The sequence below is a fragment of the Coregonus lavaretus genome (genome assembly GCF_964263955.1).
Source record: "Coregonus lavaretus genome assembly, chromosome: 25".
Classification (NCBI taxonomy): Eukaryota; Metazoa; Chordata; class Actinopteri; order Salmoniformes; family Salmonidae; genus Coregonus; species Coregonus lavaretus.
In genome coordinates this window covers 43073665-43092207 of record NC_140012.1, presented here as the reverse complement: position 1 = coordinate 43092207, position 18543 = coordinate 43073665, and the positions used below count along the sequence as shown (strand labels likewise).

The 18543-nt window shown below is 42.1% G+C and overlaps 2 protein-coding genes across 2 annotated transcripts in view; both read left to right on the top strand.

Annotated features, from left to right (window-relative positions):
- Positions 1-8943: 8943 nt before the first annotated feature.
- Positions 8944-10536, top strand: LOC311100735 (putative vesicular acetylcholine transporter-A; the record flags this gene model as incomplete). Its single annotated transcript, XM_084141696.1, has 1 exon — positions 8944-10536. The coding sequence occupies one exon, from the start codon at positions 8944-8946 to the stop codon at positions 10534-10536; it is 1593 nt and encodes a 530-aa protein (XP_083997822.1).
- A 2896-nt stretch (positions 10537-13432) lies between these two features.
- LOC311100927 (choline O-acetyltransferase-like) overlaps positions 13433-18543 on the top strand; it is a gene marked incomplete at both ends in the record, with an annotated part of 20630 nt that continues 15519 nt past the window's right edge. Inside the window, 2 exon segments of the mRNA XM_084141906.1 lie at positions 13433-13480; positions 15634-15825. Of these exon segments, the coding sequence (XP_083998032.1) occupies positions 13433-13480; positions 15634-15825 (240 nt within the window).

Here is an 18543-nt window from a genome sequence, read left to right as displayed (position 1 = left end):
AATTTAGCAAGTGCATGGCCACTGTCCCTAGCCAGCCACTCTCGTTGATGAAAGACTATGTTTTCCTAGGGTGCCAATAATACCCTTATTTGTTGACAGGTAATTTAGGCACAAGGATTATGTAGGCTAAATCAAATCTATCTGTTCAGTGTTCTTTTAGATCAGCCAACATCACAATCTTTTTTTTTATGTTTTCTTTACAGTAGGTTGGGTTGCAGAGTTATAGAACTTTCCCTAAAATTCCCAGGTTTTCTAGAAATCTTGGTTGAAGGATTCTTGGAATCAGAAGGGAAATCTGGAAACCTCCAACCAGGATTTCTGGAAAACCTGGAAATTTGACCCCAAAAAAGATTCGTTTTTATGATCCATGGCCCAAATATGTGTGTTAACAACAGTGAGTGGTTTTGAATTGATTAATAATAGCCATGAAACACGATTATTGATAGCATGGTTATATCCTTGATTTTACGTCATATCAAGCAGGCCTAAGTACTTCCACTGAGTGTATAGTGACCTCTAGTGGACACAGATGATAGACCAACACCACATGCGAACTAGTGGCAGTTGAGACCGCTATAGTAGGGCTGCAAAATTCCAATGATTTTCTAGAAACTCCCGGGTTTTCCAGAAAGCTGGCAGAAATACCCGGTTGTAAGATTCCCGGAATAGGCAGGAAATACCGAATTCTCCATCCAGGATTTCTGGAAAGTTTGGGAAAGTTACTGAAATGTTGTAAGACGACTGTCAATAGCAAATGCATTTATAAGACCTCTAAATCATGTTTGATTAAAAAGGCTAACTGTGGAGCATCCAACCCGCATGTCTGAAATATTGCCGGGAGCGGTCCACTCCATTCTGCTGTTGAAACCCTAGTCCAGGGTTCTTCAATTCCGGTCCTGGAGGGCCGAAACACTTCTGTTTTTTATTTCTACTGGTAGTTAATTGCACTCACCTGGTGTCCCAGGTCTGAATTAGCCCCTGATTAGAAGGAGAGGATGAAAAACAGAGGTGTTTCGGCCCTCCCGGACCGGAATTGAAGAACCCTGCCCTAGTCCATTACCAAATGGCTGCATCATGACACATCCGGTTACGAGTGTCAAAGAGGGTGCTAGAACAACAGCTAGGTCTACATCCGGTAGATCAGACATAATACAACTGTAGTCTTTTTAGTGACCGCTAGATTGCACCATTGTCTTGTATATGGTATAGTAACTAAGTACCTGCTGCTCTATGGCAGAGACAATCACTTGCTCGCTTTTATGTCCATGAATGACGAAACACTTAAGCATCAGTTGTCAGAGCAGCTTACCGATCACTGCACCTGTACACAGCCCATCTGTAATTAGCCCACCCAACTACCTCATCCCCATATTGTTATTTACATTGTTATTTATTTTGCTCATTTGCACCCCAGTATCTCCATTTGCACATCATCTTCTGCACATCTATCACTCCAGTGTTAATACTAAATTGTAATTATTTTGCACTATGGCCTATTTATTGCCTTACCTCCATAACTTACAACGTTTGCACACACTGTATATATTTTCTATTGTGTTATTGACAAAACAGTTTTGTTTTTGTTTATTCCATATGTAACTCTGTGTTGTTGTTGTTTTTATCGCACTGCTTTGCTTTATCTTGGCCAGGTCGCAGTTGTAAATGAGAACTTGTTCTCAACTGGCTTACCTGGTTAAATAAAGGTTAAATAAAAAATAAAATAAAAAATAATAATAACCTGGCGTGGGATCAGAAACCGTTTTACCTGAGAATTCTAACACTTCCGGAAATGTTTGAAATAACTGTCAGTTAGTGTAGGCTTGTCATTTATATCGAGTGCGTTTTAAATTATACGTAATATTAATCTGGAGAGAATTTGACACTGTGTAGAGAAATATGCAAACGTTTGATCATTTTACAGGGCCAAATGCGTAGCCCGTCTGGCTGTGCACTGGAAGGGAGCTGTCCACTCCACCGTGGTGCTGAAACGTTTGGAACGCCGCTCATCCGGGTGCCACAGCCACTATCATCCCGGAGCAAGCGCAAGAGAAGCGGCAGGAGGATAACGATGAGACAGGGCTTCATTTTTATAAAATGACAGTATACAAAGCCATTTCTCTGTAACTCAACCTGGTCTCAGAGCATTACATATTATTCTGTACATAAATCCGTGACAACCAGTGGCGGCTGGCCGATAGAGGGCGCTAGGGCGCCGCCCCCTTAAATAAAATTATTTTACAAAATAAAAAAATAAAAAAATAAAAATAATAATAATAATAATAAAAACATCAGTATGTCAATATTTGTGTGTTTGAAATATGGAATGCACACAGTAATATGTGTAAGATATGATAGAAAATCATATTCGCAACCTTTCCTCTGCCTGTCAAACGCCTCGTCAGCTCTGGGCGATACAGAAAGTGCCCAGAGGAGGCGGGTCTACGTAGCAGTTAAGCCAATTGCTAATTTAAGATATGAATGTATGACATAAAATGTAGTCAATAAGCGATCTTAAATCGAATCCAAGGAGGGCGATTATTTTATCGCCCCAAGCTCGCCCCTGATAAAATAAGGACCGGGGTCCAGTGACGCCATTTTTACTAGACAACAATGGCGAACGCAAACGTTACTCCTCCAAGACCCAACCCTAACTCGGTGAAATCTCTCCTCCAAGATCCGTTTGAGAGGAGAACTTTGTCAGAGAAAGTTCGGGTGAAAGAGCTGGGCCCAGATCAACCTGACCTCTCAATCAGACAGCAGGCTAGCGAGAAAGGGAAGCAGTATATGCGCGGCTTCTCCCGTAGCTGGTACACCAGGAAGGCTTGGCTAGCTGGGTGCACTGATGCTAATGCTTTATTTTGCTTTCCGTGCTTGCTTTTTAAAACGACGGGGTCAGATTCAGCATGGACAGGTACCGGAGTGAGGGATATGAAGCACCTGTCAGAGAAGGTAAAGAAACATGAGAACACCAGGGCACACATGGACAACTCTGTAAAGCTAGCTGTATTAGGAAGGGTGAACATTGCTACGCAGCTGGATGACGGCCACAGGATTGCGGTGAGGAAACACAATGAGGAGGTGGATAAAAACAGGCACATTCTATCCAAAATTATCGATTGTGTGAAGTTCTGTGGGGCTTTTGAGTTGGCCTTGCGTGGGCACGAGGAGACTGACTCCTCAGACAACCCCGGCATTTTCCGGGGCTTAGTGGATTTTGTTGCCTCCCTCGACAGTGTGCTGGAGGAGCACCTGAAGACAGCTACCGTTTTTAAGGGCACGTCAAAGACGATACAGAACGAGCTGTTGGACTGTATGCTTTCAATGCTTAAGGATTACATCCTGGAGGAAGTAAAGAGTGCTGATTTTATCGCCATTCAAGCTGACGAGACGACTGACGTTTCCACCCACTGCCAGTTGGTGCTTGTGTGAGTGATTATCATAGAGCCGTCACAATTATATTTGTTTTAGTATTTTAAAAGGAAAGAGAAGACACAATCAGACGTTGATAATAATGCAGGAAAGTACTACACAGTTTGTAATAATTATTCAGGTGTCCACCAGGTCAATTTCTAGAAGAGGCCTAGTTGTTATTGAATATTAACTTTATTGCTAAGTGAACAGCAGAACAAAATGATGTTGCATCCCTCTCACAAATGTAATAGAAAAAGGCTTTAAAACGTAATAACATCAGTTAATTATGTACATCACAGGTTAAAAGCAGTTACTAGACATAGTTTGTGTGTATATACACACTGTCTGTCTGTCTGTCTGTCTGTCTGTCTGTCTGTCTATATATATATATATATATATATATATATATATATATATATATATATATATATATATATATATATATATATAAAAAAGTCACTGGTTGTGTGTTGAGGGGGAATTACAGTGAGTTAAGAAGTCTGATTGCAAGTTATCAAATTAAACTTTATTTTTTGGACCCAGGGCCTCAATTCCCTCTTTGTGTGGGCACAGCGTATCTGACGAGCAGCAACAGCCCATCAAGCGACGGAGGATGCTGGGACCAGGAGAACAACAGAGGTTGGCTATAGAGGTAAGTTGTGATGTAATTGTCAGTGTTTCCCACCTAGAACTTTTTTCAGGCCTGGTAGTATGTAGCCAAAACCCTGAACAATCAGCACCTTGGTAATCATATACTTGAGTTGGACATAGGCATGTGTCAGTCAGGATCACTTGCATCAAAATAGCTTAATTGCAAATTAAAGCTGATGATGTATCTTTTACAGGTATGTGATACCATCCTGAGTCATGCCAAAGAGAGGTTCTCCTTCACCCAGCACCTCATCAGCGCAACACTATTGCACGGAGAGTTGTTCCCACAACACAGTGTGAAGTTCCCCGATACACCGCTTGAAACAACCGTGGAGGCGTACCCCATGTTGAACAAGGCCAAGCTCAAAACCGAACTGTCCCTCATCTATGAGAACAGTGAGTTCAAGGCTTGTAGTGGTGCAGTGCCCCTGTACCAGTTCTTCATGGAGAACAACCTTCAGAGCACTTTCACAGAGACTGCCAGCCTCCTCAAGATCCTCATCACCACACCCATGACAACTGCTGAGTCAGAATGGTGCTTCTCTACACTGAAAAGGATCAAGACCTTCCTGAGAAACAGCATGACACAGGATCGCCTGAACGCTCTGGCCATGCTCTCCATGGAGAAGAAACTTGTCAGGGACATTCCTGACTTTAATCAAAGGGTCATTGAGAGGTTTGCCACTCAGAAGGACAGACGGGCAAAATTCCTGTACAAATAAGATGACAGACACACACACACAGAGCAGCTCTGGCCGCATGTTTCTTTGTATATAGTTGACCTTAGCATAAAAAATCCAGTTATATATGGTACTCTAGAAAGTCTTAATAGTGTCTTTGCTAATATTACTGTATATAGGTTGTTTTGTATCAATTAATTGTTGCAGTTCTGGAGCACATTAACAATTAGTCACATTTAGTATGATCATAAAATACTGTATGCTATTCTTCCAGTCAAAGGTTTGAGTTCATCCACTTGATATCCATTTCTATATTATACATCCTTTTATACAGTGTAAGATTTCCTATAAACTTTATAATAATTTCATGTTATTGTCCACTTTCCACTCTGTTCTGACAGCATGCCTGTTGCGTTGCCTGTTTACTACCAATGGTGAAAAGTTCACTTTAAATGCAAATGAAAGGCTTGGGTTTGTGTAATATGTTTTTGTGTAAGAATGCCTCAACTTTTTAATATTGGCATTAAATAATTACTGAATGTTTCACTGAGCACTGCTGTCCTGCAGTTTGTGTTAAAATATATCGCGATGGTTACAGGAAAAAAAAAGTATGGCACAGCCCCACCGAGAATATTTTTCACCAGCCGCCACTGGTGACAACTCGTTCAGTATGATATGTTATGTTTCGTATGGTATATATATTAATTTGTGGATGTCCATCACCCATTTCGTATGATATGTTACGAATTACAATTCGTATTATCTGTTACGAATTTGGAAAACGTACAATATGTTACAAATTCGCAAAATGTACAATATGTTGGAATTTTCTAAATGTGTCATATGTTACGAATTCAAGCTAGGTGCCTAGGTGGCTAACGTTAGCTAGGCTAGGGGTTAGGGTTAGGGGTTAGGGTTAATGTTAGGGTTAAGTTTAGGAGTTAGGTTAAAAGGTTAGGGTTAGGGTTAGGGGAAGGATTAGCTAAAAGGGTTAAGCTTAGGGTTAGGGGAAGGGTTAGCTAACATGCTAAGTAGTTTAGTTGCAAAGTAGCTAAAAAGTAGCAAGTAGTTGAAAAGTTGCTAATTACCTAAAGTTGTCCATGATGAGATTCGAACTCGCAACCTTTGGGTTGCTGGACATTCGCGTACTTACATACAGAATAATACGAAATGCTATGAGACCAGGTTGTGTAACTAGTAAGCCTATATCTGCAACTACTTAACAAACTGTCCAAACACCAGAGAGAACCCGTGAAGCTGCATGGTGTATACAGTGCATTCAGAAAGTATCCAGACCCCTTCCCTTTTTCCACATTTTGTTATGTTACATCCTTATTCTAAAATTGATTAAATTGTCCCCCCCCCCCCCTTATCAATTTACACACAATACCACATAATGACAAAGCGAAAACAGGTTTTAAGACATTTTTGTACATTTACAAAAAATAGAAAACAGAAATACCATATTTACATAAGTATCCAGACCCTTTTCTATGAGACTCGAAATTGAGCTCAGGTGCATCCTGTTTCCATTGATCATCCTTGAGATGTTTCTACAACAATGTCTGCATCATTGAAGGTCCCCAAGAACACAGTGGCCTCCATCATTCCTAAATGGAAGAAGTTTGGAACCACCAAGACTCTTCCTAGAGCTTGCCGCCCAGCCAAACTGAGCAATCGGGGGAGAAGGACCTTGGTGACCAAAAACCAGATGGTCATTCTGACAGAACTCCAGAGTTCCTCTGTGGAGATGGGAGAACCTTCCAGAAGGACAACCATCTCTGCAGCACTCCACCAATCAGGCCTTTATGGTAGAGTGGCCAGACGGAAGCCACTCCTCAGTAAAAGGCACATGACAGCCTGCTTGGAGTTTACCAAAAGGCACCTAAAGGACTCTCAGACTATGAGAAACAAGATTCTCTGGTCTGATAAAACCAAGATTTAACTCTTTGGCCTGAATGCCAAGCATCACATCTGGAGGAAAGCTGGCACCATCCCTACGATGAAGCATGGTGGTGGCAGCATCATGCTGTGGGGATGTTTTTCAGTGGCAGGGACTGGGAGACTAGTCAGGTTCGAGGGAAAGATGAACGGAGCAAAGTACAGAGAGATCATTGATGAAAACCTGCTCCGGAGCACTCAGGACCTCCGACTGGGGCGAAGGTTCACCCTCCAACAGGACAATGACCCTAAGCACACAGCCAAGACAACGCAGGAGTGGCTTCGGGACAAGTCTCTGAATGTCCTTGAGTGACCCAGCCAGAGCCCGGACTTGAACCCGATCGAACATCTCTGGTGAGACTTGAAAATAACTGTGCTGCGACACTCCCCATCCAACCTGACAGAGCTTGAGAGGATCTGCACAGAAGAATGGGAGAAACTCCCCAAATACAGGTGTGCCAAGCTTGTAGTGTCACACCCAAGAAGACTCGAGGCTGTAATCGCTGCCAATGGTGCTTCAACAAAGTACTGAGCAAAAGGTCTGATTACTTGTGTAAATGTGATATTTCCGTTTTTAAAAGAAATTAGCATACATTTCAAAAAAACTGTTTTTGCTTTGTCATTATGGGGTATTGTGTGTAGATTGATGAGGGGGGAAAAAACGATTTAATCAATTTTAGAATAAGGCTGTGACTTAACAAACTGTGGAAAAAGTCAAGGGGTCTGAATACTTTCCGAATTTACTGTGTGTGTTGATGTCTAGCCTATAGGCTACTTACCCACATGGTGGCGCCCAGAGTAGGCTACACAGCATGTTGTATTACTGTGCGGAAGAACACATAGCAGTGGGAAGTAGCTGTGCTGAGGGTGCCGCAGCACCCCCTGAAAAATCTGAATACATTTTTTTTTTTTTTGTGGAAATTGTTTTAGAATTGTTTATCTCTCACAAAAGTAGTGCACGGGGCCTTTACTAGTCGTGTATTAGCGGACCGATATAGCCCTCTGTAGCGAATATATATATATATATATATATATATATATATATATATATATATATATATATATATATATATATATATATATATATATATATTCTGCGCCCACCCATATAAAATATTCAGGCGTTATTACAGTATTATATTATTGCATTCATATTTAATACATGGCAATATGATGTATTATTATATTATGATAATATAAGCAGACAATAGGCTATTATTGCCTGTATGGGACATACAGTATAAACTCCGTCAGATAGTGAATATTTTACATAAAAAATGTCAGCAGGAATCAATATTCAATATTTATGCTTTAGGCTACATTGGAAAATTGCTGGGACTGGATAAATGCATCAATTTCCAACAAAGCCAAATCCACAAACTAAGGATAGCCTTCTCGATTTGAAATAATGTCACCCATCGGCCTAATTGGCCTATATATTAGTTAGTTTCCAGATACTCTATATTGCCAGTATATGAATCTATGGTTATTAGGGGATTGTAAAGAAACAGTGACGCACTCAATCTTCAATATTAGGCTAACAAAGTTAGCTAATAAGAATGTTACGGAATATAAGTTTTATGCACTTCAAGGGTTAAGCAGAGTGCACTGCTGAGAGGGTTTTCCTGCGCTCGTGTATTGAGGAGTCGTGATGACGCTCACTAATGCCATTTTCTGAATTAGCATAAAGGACGCAACTGGAAAAGGATCCACTTGGGGGCAAGCTGGTGATGCGTCACAGCCCTTGGTGAAATTGAGAGAGAGAAAAAAACCCTGAAAATATCGACAGACCTGCGAGTCAATGCGTACGTACCAATGGCAACGAAGCCATTCATGGTCTCAACAGATGATTGGAGGCATGAGCATTGGAATCGGAAATATCGGGTCACAAGTTCCATAAACAACTTATAAAAACGTGCTATAGAAACTTGACATAGAGTATTAGCGGTTGAAGTCCTACACGGTGTAGAGAATAGCAGAATATTTCACCACTTCATTTCTCCGGACCATGAATCAGCGCCGAATGTGAGCGCGAGTGGATGAATTAAGACCAACCGCGGCTGAAGCCCAGCAGCCTCCCGCGCTGTCAGAAAATCTCACGGAGAAAAGTTCCAAGCCTGCTGCTCCTTTTATCTTTCGCACCGCGTAAGTGATTGAAGAAACAGCTACATAAACGTTCAGGGATATAATTATCTGTGGTGCAGAGATATCCGTATAAGAGCAGAGAGTAAAGGAGAAGACAACAACATAACAGATCGTCATGGATACAGGGGAATCTTCCGGGCTGGCCAAATCAGCCGCGGTAAAACTGTCCGAGATGGGAGAAAAAACCAAACAGTTTGGCAACGCGATGAAAGCCCCCGACCACCAAAGACGGATCATTTTAGTGATTGTCTGCGTGGCTCTCCTTCTAGACAATATGCTCTATATGGTGATAGTACCGATAATTCCCGACTACCTTGCTGATTTAGAGCTTGAGCAAGCAGAGCACGTTCATCTAGTTATACATCAGAATTCTTCAATAAACACCACAATGAGCTCAGCCCAAGCTAAAAACAACAGGGACAATTTAGACGTCCAAATCGGAGTCCTTTTTGCATCGAAGGCTATCCTGCAGCTTTTGGTGAACCCGTTGTCAGGAACTTTCATAGATCGCGTTGGATACGATATCCCCCTCCTGATCGGACTAACGGTCATGTTCTTCTCCACATGCATTTTTGCTTTCGCCGAGAACTACGCGACGCTGTTTTTCGCCCGTAGTTTACAAGGTCTGGGCTCGGCTTTCGCGGACACCTCGGGAATTGCCATGATAGCAGATAAATACACCGAAGAATCGGAGAGAAGTAAAGCCCTCGGTATCGCCCTGGCGTTCATCTCTTTCGGGAGTCTGGTAGCGCCTCCCTTCGGGGGTATCCTGTACGAGTTTGCCGGTAAAAGAGTACCGTTTATTGTTCTCGCCGTGGTTTGTCTTATAGACGGGATTCTGCTCTTGACAGTGATCAAGCCGTTCTCGAACAGGACTAGAGACAATATGCCGGTGGGCACCCCCATCTACAAACTCATGGTTGACCCGTACATAGCTGTTGTGGCAGGTGCCCTGACAGTGTGCAATATCCCCCTGGCCTTTCTGGAGCCCACCATAGCCAACTGGATGGAGAGCACCATGCATTCAACTAAGTGGGAAATGGGATTGTGTTGGCTGCCTGCTTTCTTCCCACATGTTCTGGGTGTCTACATGACCGTCAAACTGGCTGCTAAGTACCCCAACCTGCAGTGGTTCTACGGAGCCTTGGGCATGGTCATTATCGGGGCCAGCTCGTGCACCATTCCAGCGTGCAAAACATTCGGCCAGTTAATTGCCCCGTTATGCGGCATATGTTTCGGCATTGCTCTCGTGGACACCGCCCTGTTGCCAACTCTTGCCTTTCTGGTCGACGTGCGTCATGTGTCCGTGTACGGCAGCGTCTACGCTTTAGCTGATATCTCCTATTCCCTCGCCTATGCCATGGGTCCTATCGTGGCGGGAAATATAGTGCACAACTATGGTTTTGTCCAACTCAACCTGGGCATGGGCCTCGTCAATGTCCTGTACGCACCGGCCCTTCTGCTGCTCCGCAACGTGTGCCAAATGAAACCGTCCTACTCTGAGAGAGATAACCTGTTGGTGGACGATGATGAACCCGAGGGTCTGTCTGATACGATGAAGATGGAGGAGCGGAGAGGCAAGAAGAAGGGTTACAGTTCTGCGGGGTACTGCTTGCCTGTAGTGGTCGATGAGAATGGAGGGTTCGACCCGTTTAGAGCACAAACACGCACCTCTTTAGACGAATCCTCTGGTCCAGAGTACAGTTAGAATATTTAGACTACAGTTAGAATACTTTATCACAAGTTAGAAGTCAGCTAGAATCCTGGAGAAATACTTAGAACGTCCCCGAATCCATTCCCGATAGTTCGAGAATTTGGACACATTCAGTTTTAAGAGTTCGGACTTAAAGACCTGCCAAAGTCACTTCACTCTGTAATGTAGGGCTACTGTTGTAGAATTTACACATACCAAATCACCTAACCATGATGGTGTGACCCGTTTCCAAAGTTGCTTTTATTTGACTGTAATGTCATCGTCTTTGAACAGGTCTTCTATGTATGTAATGTGTTTCTTATGGGCGTCTAATTGGATGACTATTCTGAGAGGTCTATCAAATACAGTTGACTATGTGCGCATAACTACTGCAGAGTATTGTAAAAAGGTAAATAGATAAATGTATGTACAATGTTATATTGATATGATAAATACACGACCAACTACCAACGCATCACAAAAATAGCTAGTTCTTAGTTTGGTCAACCTTTGATTGCATTTATAATTTCGTTAACATATTGACAATAATTGTAATTATAATTTTTGTAATTCAAAATGGGGGTTTTCTTTTCCATATCAAATTTCGAAACGTAATTGTGACATCTGTATTTTTTTAAATTTAAGTTATGTTTAGTTTTTCAGGAAATGTAGTGTATTATATTCAAATGCGTTTTGTACATATGTGAATATTTACATAGTAAATTATTAAATTATATGTGTGCCTATGCATATTTCAGCGTGTGCGTGATGTATGCGTGTATGTTGAAACGGTTTATTGTCAAAGCCTAAGTATCAGTAATAGCTCAATGACAACTTCCTATATCCTGAGTAGATAGATATATGTTAATTTAACGACTATAGTTATAATAAATTGTATTTCAATATAACGTGTTTTGTGTGTGTCATAATTATTTATAGTGAGATGATAAAACTATCTTTAAACCAAACGAAGGCCATAATATGACCAAATAAATCGGTTGATGTAAATCCGTATGTAAGCTTGCAATCCCCACTGGGCACAGACGTCAGTTCAACATCTAGTTTTTGATTTACATTTGGTTGAGTTGTCAACTAATGTGAATTCAACGTGAAATCAAAAACAAAATTCACCATGTCATTGGATTTAAGGTTAAAATGTGGGTAAAAAAATAAATACGAAATTCCATTACATTCATGAGTTTTTTCAAATCCAGGCAGTTTTCCACGTTGATTCAACGTCATCACGTTGAATGTTCTTGTTGAAATGACATGGAGTCAAACAGTTTTTGCCCAATCGGGGACGTTGAAGATAATGCACAATACTTTTACCCCGACGGATCCTGAAGTATCCTGAAGTAATTTAATTAACAATTTAGTTACAGACATAAGTTAACAGTCTCTGCTACAAACATTATTGGCACAATATCTGTGAGTAATTTGGACTTTCCAGTAAACGCTTTGTAGTCAGAGATTTGTGCGGGAATTACAGTGCCGGGTGGATTGTTATTCAACCCATACTGTAAAGATAATCAACGAATAGTTTTTTTAGTACGGGTATTGCATATGATACTTCAACCAACTCATCGTTTCACTGTGGATTTTATAGATTACATAATTCATCAGTGCAATTACGCACGAGAGCCAGAGAGCGAGAGTGCGTGTGTTGCGGGTGTGTGAGTGAGAAGGGGGATAGACAGAGGGGAGAACGAGCGAGCAACAAGAGGATGCGAATCATATTCTTATTATTTAGGAATGATTTAGCTCTTATATCGTCATGTAAATGTTTACTTGGTTGTGCATAAAGTCATGGTGCAACAAGCTGGCGCTCAGCACTGTTCTGAAAGTTGACACTGTTGCGCTGTGAAAACTCCTCGCAGCAGACGCCCACAAGGAGACCGGTCCTAACAGTATTGTTCACTCAACAACCAAGTGTAGGTAGTCAAGCTATTCTTTGATTTTCAGCTCTCAAACTCGGAAAAGCACCTTATTTCCTAGATCCGACACACTCGATAAAGTCATACCTGCTAGCCCTGCTTGTAGCTACTACTATTTCAAGATCATTTTCATACTCTGTCAGATGTGGGGGGGGGGGGGGGGGGGGGGGGGGGGTGCAAGGCAAGCTGTCAAATAATATGTTCCACAAATAGATTTCGATGGGAGGAGTTTGCTGCCTGCGGGGGTACACACTGGTTGAATAAACGTTGTCTCCACGTCATTTCAATGAAATCACGTTGAACCAACGTGGAATAGACGTTGAATTGACGTATGTGCCCAGTGGGTAGAGACAAACCCCACCTAGAGCATCTTTACTAAGGAAGCTCTCTCTAAAAGTCAAAGCCTTGCAATGGGTGTGAGCTAGGCGTGGATATCTCGGCGACTGGGACAGTGTTGAACGAACATTCCTTCGCGTCAAAGGAGTTCTATAAACACGGACGCGGAACACTGTCATCTCGTTGCAAACCTTTTTGACCTCTTGAGGAGTGAAGGAAGGCATCCATTGCTCAGGTAAGCGGAAATCGTTTCCCTTATCCTCATTATTCACAAATATGTCTAATTCAGCAAGTTAACCGGTGCATGATGTGCTTAGTTTGGATGACTTGGAAGGAGACAGCTCGTCGATTAATACTTGTGTTGGTGGTTATGTTGCCTGTGCTTACTAAAATAAATTATTCTATTTAACAGAAATTCATATTGGCACTAAGGATTTGAGTTTTTAAATCTCACTGATAATTACAACTTCACAGTAACCGTTATAAAATCATCACATAGCCTAATCGATTTCACCATAATCCCGTTTTTCTTTCCTGTGAATGATTTGGATGTACCGGCTTCGTGCTGAAGGTTGAACTTCAACCAACTCTTGAGGGTTTTGAAATTACTTCCACCTGACTGATCCAGACCGGACAACAGCATGCCAATCCCGGAGAGAGAGACGCCGAAAGGCCGCAGGGAAAGCTACGTAAGAAACGCTTTTGTTACGTTCGATTTTGTTTCATACTGAGAGTAATGAAGGATTGTCTTTGGTATTTTTTATCTGCTTAAATGGTCAGAGAAAAATATGTTATTCAGGTAGTTGTAAAACCATTACCTTAATCGATATTAATTTATTGATTTTGAATCCAGCATGTAGAATCCAGTATGTAGTATCCAGTATGTAGAATCCAGCATGTAGAATCACGTTGCTTGCTTTACTTGTTTCATTCTGTTCATACTGTTGCTGTTTTCTAACATTGTTGTTTGTGACTGGTAAAGTACCTCTGCTGATAGGCTATTTTAGGGAATTCGTTTTGTATAGTAATTGACATTTACTAACCACATAGTCATTTTTGTAGCCTAAATTGTATAGCCTACAAAATGATGTATTTAATGTTACAAATGGACTTGTTCTTGTTTTTTAAATTACATTTAGTAAGAAGGGATTTTCATAAGTGGATTACAGAACTAATGCACTGACTTTATCGTTGGAAAAAGTATGGCGCAACAACCTTGAAAACCATCGCAAGTGTAACAGATGCAGGCGCTGTCCATGGTTCTGAAACGCCAATCTTTCTACTGTGTCCTTGTACTGACCGCTAGGAGCAAAACACGAGAGAGTTGACAGGCTGGAAGTACTACACTGGTATTATACCAACCGGGAAAATAAAATACAACCGAGTGGCGCAGCGGTCTAAGGCACTGCATCTCAGTGCTTGAGGCGTCACTACAGACTGAGTGGAGCAGCGGTCTAAGGCACTGCATCTCAGTGCTTGAGGCGTCACTACAGACCCCCTGGTTTGATTCCAGGCTGTATCACAACCGGCCGTAATTGGGAGTCCCATAGGGCGGCGCACAATTGGCCCAGCGTCGTCCGGGTTTGGCCGGTGTAGGCCGTCATTGTAAATTATAATTTGTTCTTAACTGACTTGCCTAGTTAAATAAAGAAATTGATGCAGAATAAAACGATACTATTTCACTCTACCTACCCAGTTTAAGTAAACGGGAAGAATTTGAGTTTTTCAGACTTGATGTAGGCCGAATGCAAATTTAGGATCAAAAGCAGAGATTTGGAAGCCGTGATAGGCCTACAATGCGCTCAAATTAGTTTTCAAAGTCTAAACCTTTTACATGTAAAGGCCAATTTATCTAGGATATTTTGTAGGAAGCTACCAACTGGATCACCAAAGAAGATGCAGTCCCGTGCATAATTGCAGCAACAGAGATACACGTTCTGCGAATTGAGAGTAATCTGGGAAGTCAAAAGTTTCTCAACAATTAACTTTTCCGTTGCCCGAGCAGTTTAGCCTATGCTACCAGAATTTACACAGCACCATTGGTTAAGGTTACGATGAATATGAACGAAGCACGTGCCCGTGGTGTGACACTTCAATTAAGTAAGCCTAAATTCAATTGAATTCAGAACGATACGATTCTATTGGATCTCCCCGAGAGTGGCCATTTTCTTGGAGCAAATTCCGAGTAAAAATATTAGCAACCTATGCGTTCAATCATACCTGTTTCACATGTGACGTAGGTAACCCATATCTTACAAGTTACATTGGCCACAATCACAGACTGATTCCAACATATCGGGCCAAACTGTAACAAATAATTAGTCAACACTCAACACACTAACTCCCGCTCCGTAAACATTTCATTTGCATTTTATTCAATATAACATAACCCTAGCTGTTCCGATCAAAGGCAACATTTTCGTATCCCACAGGGCGCTGTAAAATTCATTCTCGACGTGGCTTCGAGCGGTTTGAATGAATAATTCACTCAGGTTCTAAGAATGCAAACTTTAAAGATAAACTTCAGGAAGCAAATTAGAGATGTAATGCTCAGAATAATGAATAAATGCCTACAGACAGGAAAACAGCTTCCTTACAATGATGAACACATTTTGTCCTTTTGGGTGCAGCCTCAACGAGTCAATGTTTATCCCAACCATTACAATAACTGCCTGCCCTTTGGGCTATATGCTTGGTTACTGAACAGTAACAGCACGTTTTGACAATCGCTGATGTAAAAAAGGATTTGTGAATACATTTGATAGATTGATGAATTGCTTGATAGATGAGAGAGAGAGAGAGAGAGCGAGAGTGAGTGATTGATTGATCTCCACAATGCTAGGTCCTGCCCAAGGTGCCTGTCCCACCCCTGAAGCAGTCCCTGGACACGTACCTGAGCAGTATTAAACACCTGGTGAAGGAGGAACAGTACCGGAAGACTAAATCCATCGTGGAGAAGTTTGGAGAACCAGGTGGCACTGGAGAGCTGCTGCAGAAGAAGCTAGTGGAGAAGAGCGACAACACATACAACTGGGTAAACTCCCTCCCTCGCTCAGACAAGGGCTGCGTCCCAAATCGCATCATATTGCCTGTATAGTGCACTGCATTTAACCAGGGCCCACAGGGCTGTGGTCAAAGGTAGTGTGCACTATAGGGAATAGGGTGACGTTTGGGAGGCAGACAAGACCCTCTAAGATTACGTTTGGGAGGCAGACAAGACCCTCTAAGGTTACGTTTGGGAAGCAGACAAGACCCTCAAAGGTTACGTTTGGGAGTCAGACAAGACCCTCTAAGGTTACGTTTGGGAGGCAGACAAGACCCTCTAAGGTTACGTTTGGGAGGCAGACAAGACCCTCTAAGGTTACGTTTGGGAGGCAGACTAGACCCTCTAAGGTTATGTTTGGGAGGCAGACAAGACCCTCTAAGGTTACGTTTGAGAGGCAGACAAGACCCTCTAAGGGGACGTTTGGGAGCCAGACAAGACCCTCTAAGGTTACGTTTGGGAGGCAGACAAGACCCTCTAAGGTTATGTTTGGGAGGCAGACAAGACCCTCTAAGGTTATGTTTGGGAGGCAGACAAGACCCTCTAAGGTTACGTTTGAGAGGCAGACAAGACCCTCTAAGGGGACGTTTGGGAGGCAGACAAGACCCTCTAAGGTTACGTTTGGGAGGCAGACAAGACCCTCTAAGGGGACGTTTGGGAGGCAGAGAAGACCCTCTAAGGGGACGTTTGGGAGGCAGATATTCTAAGGTGACGTCTGGGAGGCAGACAAGACCCTCTAAGGGGATGTTTGGGAGGCAGACAAGACCCTCTAGGGGGACATTTGGGAGGCAGACAAGACCCTCTAAGGTTACGTTTGGGAGGCAGACAAGACCCTCTAAGGTTACGTTTGGGAGGCAGACAAGACCCTCTAAGGGGACGTTTGGGAGGCAGACAAGACCCTCTAAGGTGACGTTTGGGAGGCAGACAAGACCCTTTAGCAACGCTAAACATTCAAATCCATGGATATTTTGTTAGCACTATGGGAGTGACGAGCGATCCATTTTCTCTCCATGCTTGGTTTGTATTGTATTGAAAACAGAATAGTCAGATTTGGTGTGGGGTGGGATGCACTTTACTCTTTTGCTCCCAGATGTGTAAAGCATCCAAAGGTAGTCTTTACCATACTTCTAGTGTATACTTCAACATAACTTCTAGTGTATACTTCAACATAACTTCTAGTGTATACTTCAACATAACTTCTAGTGTATACTTCAACATAACTTCTAGTGTATACTTCAACATAACTTCTAGTGTATACTTCAACATAACTTCTAGTGTATACTTCAACATAACTTCTAGTGTATACTTCAACATAACTTATAGTGCATACTTCAACATAACTTCTAGTGTATACTTCAACATAACTTCTAGTGTATACTTCAACATAACTTCTAGTGTATACTTCAACATAACTTCTAGTGTATACTTCAACATAACTTATAGTGTATACTTCAACATAACTTATAGTGCATACTTCAACATAACTTCTAGTGTATACTTCAACATAACTTCTAGTTTATACTTCAACATAACTTCTAGTGTATACTTCAACATAACTTCTAGTGTATACTTCAACATAACTTCTAGTGTATACTTCAACATAACTTATAGTGTATACTTCAACATAACTTCTAGTGTATACTTCAACATAACTTCTAGTGTATACTTCAACATAACTTCTAGTGTATACTTCAACATAACTACGTTGTAGACCACAAGCAGAAGTGAACATTAAAGGTGTGATACAGTAAATCGGGTTTACGGAAACAATCTCCTTTTATAACCCATAAGAGACCTGTCCATACAGACTGTCCTTTTATAACCCATTGGAGACCTGTCCATACAGACTGTCCTTTTATAACCCATTGGAGACCTGTCCATACAGACTGTCCTTTTATAACCCATTGGAGACCTGTCCATACAGACTGTCCTTTTATAACCCATTGGAGACCTGTCCATACAGACTGTCCTTTTATAACCCATTGGAGACCTGTCCATACAGACTGTCCTTTTATAACCCATTGGCGACCTGTCCATACAGACTGTCCTTTTATAACCCATTGGAGACCTGTCCATACAGACTGTCCTTTTATAACCCATTGGAGACCTGTCCATACAGACTGTCCTTTTATAACCCATTGGAGACCTGTCCATACAGACTGTCCTTTTATAACCCATTGGAGACCTGTCCATACAGACTGTCCTTTTATAACCAATATATGACAATGCAAAAAGTCTGGGTAGCCATGATTAGCTGTTCAGGAGTCTTATGGCTTGGGGGTAGAAGCTATTAAGAAGCCTTTTGGACCTAGACTTGGCGCTCCGGTACCGCTTGCCGTGCGGTAGCAGAGAGAACAGTCTATGACTAGGGAGGCTGGAGTCTTTGACCATTTTTAAGGCCTTCCTCTGACACTGCCTGGTGTAGAGGTCCTGGATGGCAGGAAACTTGGCCCCAGTGATGTACTGGGCCGTACACACTACCCTCTGTAGTGCCTTGCGGTCGGAGGCGGAGCAGTTGCCATACCAGGCGGTGATGCAACCAGTCAGGATGCTCTCAATGGTGCAGCTGTAGAACATTTTGAGGAGACTGTCCTTTTATAACCCATTTGAGACCTGTCCATACAGACAGGCCTGCCATCCATCACCAGCCACTCAGATGATCAGTCAGTCCTGAATTAAAGTAGTGAACTGATATCTATCAAACTCCCA